The sequence below is a fragment of the Chenopodium quinoa genome, unplaced genomic scaffold (assembly GCF_001683475.1).
Source record: "Chenopodium quinoa cultivar QQ74 unplaced genomic scaffold, ASM168347v1, whole genome shotgun sequence".
Lineage (NCBI taxonomy): Eukaryota > Viridiplantae > Streptophyta > Magnoliopsida > Caryophyllales > Amaranthaceae > Chenopodium > Chenopodium quinoa.
This window is the reverse complement of record NW_018742903.1, coordinates 1,019,709-1,027,702: the sequence shown is the minus strand read 5'-3', so window position 1 is coordinate 1,027,702 and position 7,994 is coordinate 1,019,709. Positions and strand designations below refer to the sequence as shown.

Genomic DNA, 7,994 nt, shown 5'->3' with positions numbered 1-7,994 from the left:
CATAATGGGCACGCTGGAATTCTCCACTGACATCTTAGCCTGAAGACACGATTCAAAAATTAAACTACATATGTAGAGAAATGTCGGATAACTGACCATAACATGCCCTTTTAACATTGATGGTCTGATGGCAGAAATGCATCTGTGCAAAACTGTGCTCATCAGGGCCATCAGGCTACAAAAATGATAGTCAGGTTCTTTGCCGGTCATGAGTCAAGTTTTCCTTTACATATAAACTGCATAAAATCATACAGGGGTACTAGCTGGAAAACCTGTCTACCATACATGGAAAACTGCAGACTTCAGATTTTCTGCCGGCTAGAGAAAACATAAAAGCTTTATATTGCAGGCCATTTATTTAAAATTTATACTGCAGTTAACAGGTCCTCTTCGATGTGCTGGTCTTATATGCCATCATCATGCAACACAATGGCTATCTTGGAAGTTTGCTAGTCGTAGACTCATAGTTTTTATCCAATAAGCAATTAGTCGTGGAATCAGTTTCACCTGCAGATATTAGAAGTCTCAATTTAATGCAAACAAATACTACCTCCAACCCCCTCAATATACTTCACAGTTGGGATGGAGAAAAAAGTATTGATGAGGGGAAAAAAAAATACTATGTACAGTATGATTTAGATTTTACTTGGTAAAATTTACTTGAAATGGAAACATTAAGTTCATTTTACGACATCCCAAAAAGAAATATGTGAAGCTTTTTAAGGGCACAAAGGGAGTAGTGTCTAACAAGTATAAATGTCTAACAGCTGAGGCAAACTAAAATGCTAAATGGGAAGTTAATGCATCATGACATTGACGAGGAGAGATTACCTACTGTCTATGATCATTTTCACCAAAAGCTGACAGCATATTGCCTTTCATTTCTCCTCAACTGAAAAATTGGACAATTTTAGCTATTAGATCAAATTACCAAATAAACGGATACAATATACACAAAGAAAGCATACTTTCATATATATTCCACAACTAACAAATTCAGTGTACTAGGGGCATCTAACCATATCACATCCAAGAATTCTGATTCTGTTTCAACGTGTGACCTTAGACTTGCAATTCTCATAAGAATATATATTCAATGACTAGTTGACTACGCTCCTCTGCTGTATGTGGGTAGCCATCCCGTGCTGAATAGATAAACAGGAATTGTCCCTGAAGAAAGGCATGAGAGAACATTGAACATCAACTCATCTCCTTACATGTAAACATCTACAATAGTACATTGAATGACCCCAGTGAAATCACAAGATCTTAAATTCAACAAAAGCAAAGGCAGCCTGTAGAAGGCTATGAATGGCTAACTACCTGGCAAGGGACGGGTACAAAATCCCACAACATTAAGTGACCAAAGTTGTCCGATACAAACTTGGTCTCCTGCCTTACTTCTGATAATGCCATTGCCTCCAGCTGAACTTGTCTACAATTCAGTGCAGAAAAAAACAAGAAAACATCTTAGAGCTAGGACTTGCAGCAGAGTATTAAACTATTGATAAATAATGATAACTAAGCTCCTCCTAGCATAGCGTAAAACAAGATTCCTCGTAAAAACATGATAAGAAGGAGAAACAAAAGTGCCCCTACAGGTTTTGTCCCATGCGATATGCATCATAGATGGAGAACCCTTCACATAATAACAGAGTAGCAACTGGAAAGTAATTTAAGAACATATTATATTAAAAATGAAAAGACGTTATACCTTGACTTCAAGAATATGTATTTTTGACAAGTGGATGTATCATAAAGTACACCAAGATGCTTTTGATTGAACAGCACATTGTGCCATCAGGAACTCAGTTGTTTCAATTTCTCAAGAACCTGTTTCATTGATGGCCTAATAGAAAGCGACTCCACAGTACATGACAACGCAAGCTGCAACATCTTCAACAAGTTCTCTTCAGGCCCTGCTTCCCATAATTCCAAGTAGAAGAACTCAGAACACCGCCCCTCGTCCATCAGTAACATGGCCCATCCAACGATATTGAACCCATTACCATACTCAGAAAATGATGGATCAAGAGTTTTCTTCCCTGACATCAATTCTAAAAGCACAACACCAAAGCTGTAAACATCAGCCTTGTCCGAAACCCTACATGTGGTTGCATACTCTGGTGCCACATAACCAAATGTGCCTGCAACATCAGTTGTGGCATGAGTCTGAGAAACTTCAAGCAGCCGAGCTAACCCAAAGTCAGAGAGATAGGCATTAAGCTCCTCATCTAGCAAAATATTGCTTGGCTTGATATCCCTATGAACTATTCGAGGAACACATGAATAGTGAAGGTAGGCAAGGGCATGAGCTACATCGTCTGTTATCTTGTAAATTTCTGGCCATTTAACATTGTTTGCTGATCTGTCATGTATGAATGTCTCGAGGTTTCCCCCCGAAAGATAATTGTAAATCAAAAACATTTCAGTATCTCCTACATAGTATCCAATTAGGGTGACGAGATTCTTATGTCTAACTCTCCCTAACGTCTTAATCTCTGCCTCAAATTGTTGGATCCCTTGGAATCTGCCTATGGACAACCTTTTAACAGCTACAAGATAACCTGGGACAAGTTCAGCCTTGTAAGTTGAACCAAACCCACCAGTACCAATCAAGTTCCGAATGCTAAAATTCCCAGTTGCACTCACCACATTATCATAAGTCAATTCTACTGGGGTATTAGCAAAAGTCACAACTACTTTTCTTCTCAGGCAAGTGAGTCTACCCAGCTTCTTTTTGCCAAAAACAAGCCCAAGCACTATCACTAGGATAACGGCAATTACAACTGAGACAGAAGTCGCTGCTGCAATTATTAAGGATTTCATTTTCCTTCGATGGTGCACTTTCTCAACTTCAAGGGGAACTGGCAGACCAGCTGGTGGTACCGAATAAGGATCAGGACATGAATGCAGAAATCTATTACCCTTGAAGCTTGCACAATCACTTATATTTTGTAGGTGCGGAATATGACCCGTGAGATTGTTAAATGAAACATCCAACTCCACAAGATGGGACAAGGATGAGAATGACCAAGGTATGTCATCCGTAAGCACATTGTGATCCAACAAAAGAACTTTTAGATTGCTTGCATTTGCCAATGCACTAGGAATTGGTCCTTTGAGATTGTTTTCGGACAGATCCAAATCCTCAAGGTTAGTCAATTGACCAAGTTGTGGAGGAATCTCCCCAGTGAAGTTATTCCTGCCAAGAAGTAGTGATTTCAGAGATTTCAAGTCTCCCAACTGCTTAGGTAGAGGCCCAGATAACTGGTTTTCTCTTAAATCAAGATTACTAAGCATATTCAATTTAATGATATCTGATGAAATTGACCCCCACATCTGATTCTGGGCTACTTCAAAACTTTTTAGCTCCAAACAATCCTGAAGTAGCGTTGTATATATCTCCCCAGATATCTTATTAGCAGTCAGATTCACATAAATACCACAAACATTTTGACAACCAGATAAAAACTTGCCAGGAAGAGACCCATTGAAGCTATTTTCATTCAGCAAAAGCTCATATGATACATTACCATTGAGATCGAACAACCCAGCTGACAAAGAAAATAAAGGCAATGAACCAGTGAATTTGTTCCTCCCAAAATCATGTTTTATCACCAGACTATCATCTGACATTGCACCATATTGGACATTCGATTCAGGATCCCACGTGTTGACACGGAAGTAAACATTGTGAATATCTTCTTCATCGAGATAATACAAATTATCCCTCTTCAAGTTCACACCTCCACCACAATTATGATTTTCAGATGGCAGAAGAAGACCTGAAAGTGAGTTCCAACTAACATTCAAATACACCATGCATGAGACTTGAAGCTGCAAAGGGAAGTTTCCAGAGAGACCATTTGAACTTAAATCCAAAAAAGTCAAATTTCTACACATTGCAATACCCTCCGGTATAATACCATCAATATAATTCTGACCCAAATTCAGAGCTCTTAATGAGCAATACTTAGTCCAATTCCAAGGCAAGCGGCCGCCAATATTCGCTCTAGGCGCCCATAACACCTGCAATGCAGGAATCGTAAATACCTCTTCAGGAACACCTCCCACAAATGCATTATACTCACCCCTAAAAATATCCAAAGATCTATCATCACTATACTCAACCAAATTAGTCAGCACAAGAACAGCCAACTTCCGGCAATTACTAAGCTCCCTCGGAATCGTATCCGTAAGACTATTTCTAGAAACATCTAAGACCCTAAGTTCCGACAAACGGCCGATCTCAGGAGGTATACGACCTTCCAAAATATTCCCATCAAGCAACAATGTCCTCAAATTCATACATTTTCCAATCTCAGCAGGAACATTACCAACAAGAAAATTATTCGAAAGCTTCAAATGTGTAAGAAACCAACAATCATGACCCACATTAATCTTACCAGACAGCTGATTATCAGACAAATCAAGAACCCTAATTTTCCCAGACCCAATTAAACTACCCGGAACTTTCCCAGTAAGCAAATTAAACGATAAATTAAGCAAACGAAGCGAAAACGAAGTAAGATTGCTTATCTCATTCGGGATCCTCCCGGAGAAATTATTCCCCTGAAGTTCAACCACCTCTAAACGCCGCAAAGATCCAATTTCCACCGGAATCTCGCCGGAAAACCCATTATTAGCAATCGACAAAACCCTAAGCTCCGTCAAGTTTCCGACGGAAGAAGCTAGGGTTCCGGCGAGAGCAGAAGAACCACCATTTCCACCCAAAAACGTAAGATTAACAGAAACCACTCTACCATTAGAAGAGTCACAAGAAACACCACGCCACTCACAGTAGTGAGTCTTAGCAGTCCAGTTCGAAAGTGTCCCAGAAGGTTCAACAGAAATGGCGGATTTGACGGCGAGAAGCGCGGATAAATCTCTGTCAATGGCGGCAGTGGAGAAGAAGAAGAAGAAACAGGAGAGAGAAAGAAGGAAGAGAAGAGCTCGAATCGGCATTTTAATGGCGGTTTAAGGAGAGAGAAAAAAAGGGTTGTTTCAGAGGTTAGAGAAGAAGAATGTGGGCGGCGGTATGGGAGTTTCCGACGACGGCGAGAAAGTCGCCGGTGAGAAAAGCGGCATTCGCCGGAGAGAGGAGAGAGAAAGGAGGAGGAGAGAGAAAATGAGTGAAGGGATAAAATTGGAAATGTAATGATATGAATGTTTTATGAATGTGTTAAAAGGGTGGAAAAGTTGGACGCATGTTGGACTTGTGAGGAGGGAGCTGACTAATTGACTGGTTAGCGGAATTCGGATTCAAACCCACAAATATACGAATATACGATACCCTCTTGCAAACTTCACTTGCCTAACCTCTTTCTTTGTTTTGCTGTTTTTTTTTTTGGTTTCAAATGTTCGAGATGTTTGAGGGATTTGTCATTTTGTTCAACTAGTTTTTTCAAGTTTTGGTTTTTACCGAAGAAAAATTTGTTAAAAATAAGTCAAACCTTTAATCAGTATTATCAAAATAAGTCAAGCTATTGATTAATTCAAAATAAGTCGTTATTTTGAGGATACCTTCTCAAAATAAGTCAAGTTATCAATTAATTCAAAATAAGTCGACGTTTAGAGGATATCTTCACATAATGTCTGAAAAAAAAAAAAAAAAAAAAAACAAACCTTCTCAAAATGAGTTTAAAATTGTTGAATTAGAGAGTAACTGAATGAATGGTAAAATATGCCACTTGTTATAATTTTATTGGTCATTTTTAAAAAAAAATTAATTAATATGAATAATTTAATTAATTATTTAAAAAAACTTAATTTTTTTCAATTTAATTAAAAAAATACTCTTTTTCTCTCCTACTCATTCCCCAGCCACCCCTCATCCTCCCTTGCCACCGCTCCCCCACCCCTACCCACCTCCCCACCGGCCACCAGTTGCCCACCACTCCCTTTCCCCGCCTCCCATTCCCCCACAACCGAAACCATCACTCCGCCCTCCCTCAACCCCCGAAACCACCACTCCCGCCCTTCCCCATCCCGAAATCACCAACTTTCCTACTCATTCATTGCCATTACTCCACTCCCTAGAGGTTATCGCCATTAGCAAGCTGACTGAGATCTCTTGCCTAGATTTCTAATTTTTTTTTTTCCACTTTTTTTGTTCTCAATATTCATTGCCTTAGCTGCATTTTGTTTTTAATGTTTCATACTTGTCGATTGCTTTCAATTTTCTTACCATAATTATCATGGATAATGATGCTAATTATTATACCTAAATTTCTCATCCTTTCCCACCTCTAAATTAAATTGAAAAGGGGCGGCTCAGTGGTGTTAATTTTGGGCAGTGATCGGAGCTGGGAGAATTTGAGGTGGTTTGTGCGTGGGTCTGATTAGTGGGTGGTTCTTTTCTTAATTTTTTTTACGAAAGGTGAGAATTGAAGGTAAATAAAAAGAAAAAAAAAAATTACCTACTAATATTTTCGTAGCAGGGCACCGGTAAAAAAACGCATTTAAAGTAGAGGGGTAATAAGGTCTATTTATTTTGAGTTAATCGAAAGATTAACTTACTTTGAGAAAACCAGCTAAAGGTTGACTTATTTTTGACAATTTTTCCTTTACAAAATGAGTTAATAGTAATGGAGGGTACTGAAGTTTGCCAAAAGTTGCAGGGAAAGGATTGAACTTTATTTTGTTGCAGGGAAGTGAAAGGAATGATATCCTTCGAACAAGTGTATTATTTCGATAGAGGATTCGGAATTAATTAGGAAAGCTATTATTTAGTGAAATCAAGTGATCGGAATGCCTAGCTGGAGGCCGCTTCCGATCAATAAGATTAATGTATAATTTATCTTACCGCTTGCTCTTGATTGAACCCTACGTGTCACACCCTAATCGTGTAACCAAACAAAGGCGACGAATTAATCCAAAAGGATTAAATAAGCTGATAAGGATTTTACGAACTCAGATGTCGGATTCCGAGCTTAGAGCGTCGAACGTCGAGTCAATTCAAACAATCGACGAAACGATAGAATAAGTCAAACAACAAGTCAACGCGCAAAAGTCCTAGCCTCGCAATGGCATAGCCATGTGAGGGCTAGGCTAGCAAGGCTGCTATACTTGTGCGTGCTTTGGCTGCAAGCCCAGCAGCCACACATGTGTGCTTGCTGGCGAGCTGTCCGAGCACGCAAGCAAGCATCGCTAACCCTGCAACCATGCATGCTTACTGAGCTAGCAGCGCTAGCATTACCCCGCAAGCATGCGAGCAAGCCAATGCTAGCGGTGCTAACATCGGCCCGTAAGCACGCTAGCAAACCTAGCTAGTAGCCTGCTAGCTCGCGTGGGCTTGTGGTGAGTTGGTAGGCCCAGCCAAGGGAAAGGCCACCAACTAGGCGTGATGTAATACCCCGTATTTTGATACGTATTTTCTAAATTAATTAATTAATTATTATTTCCTAAAAAGGGTATTTTAGTAATTTAAATTACTATTTGAATTTTGGAGCCAAAATGATATCTGAATTTTGGCGCTAAAAGTAATTCGAAACCTAATTATTATTTTTAGATTATGGATAAGATTTATCATCAATTTAATTTATTTTAAAAACTGGATTATTTATATATTTTGGATATTTTAATTAAAGCAAAAACTATATTTTATTATTTAATTAATAAGGTTCGAAAATTCCTAATTATTGACTAAGATTTTTGGATTTTCCTAGTGTGGAAAACCTGATTTTCTAGGTTAATTTATTTAGTGAATAATTGGTATTTTATTAATTAATTATTTTATACAATAAATATTATTTACACAATTATTTTTAATTCCTTAAATCTAGCAAAATACTCCCCTACAATATACTAATAGGATACGAAAATTTGAGCTATGGAAGCTCAATATTTTTGGCCCTCTTGATCAAATTTTGGGTGATTTATTTTGAAAAATTGTATTTTTAATTATCTCCTTAAAATCTCTTATTTTCCTTAATTTTATTTCTCCATCTCCTAAATATTTGATCATCTTATTTTCCTACCTTATATCTTTC

General features: G+C 38.3%; 1 protein-coding gene across 2 annotated transcripts; it reads right to left on the bottom strand.

Moving 5' to 3' along the window:
• Positions 1-83: 83 nt before the first annotated feature.
• LOC110727194 (LRR receptor-like serine/threonine-protein kinase RPK2) lies at positions 84-6,618 on the bottom strand. 2 transcript variants are annotated; one of them, XM_021906750.1, is made up of 5 exons: positions 1,715-6,618; positions 1,324-1,435; positions 1,020-1,170; positions 832-892; positions 84-507 (listed from the first exon to the last, which is right to left on the bottom strand). In XM_021906750.1, the coding sequence occupies exon 1, from the start codon at positions 4,966-4,968 to the stop codon at positions 1,801-1,803; it is 3,168 nt and encodes a 1,055-aa protein (XP_021762442.1). In that variant the 5' UTR covers positions 4,969-6,618; the 3' UTR covers positions 84-507; positions 832-892; positions 1,020-1,170; positions 1,324-1,435; positions 1,715-1,800. The 2 variants fall into 2 exon arrangements, with proteins under 2 accessions (XP_021762442.1, XP_021762444.1); XM_021906752.1 differs by having other exon boundaries at positions 836-892.
• Positions 6,619-7,994: the final 1,376 nt, after the last annotated feature.

Coding starts and splice junctions, on each gene's coding strand:
- LOC110727194 (XM_021906750.1), bottom strand. CDS start 4,968: ATGCCGATTCGAGCTCTTCTCTTCCTTCTTTCTCTCTCCTGTTTCTTC.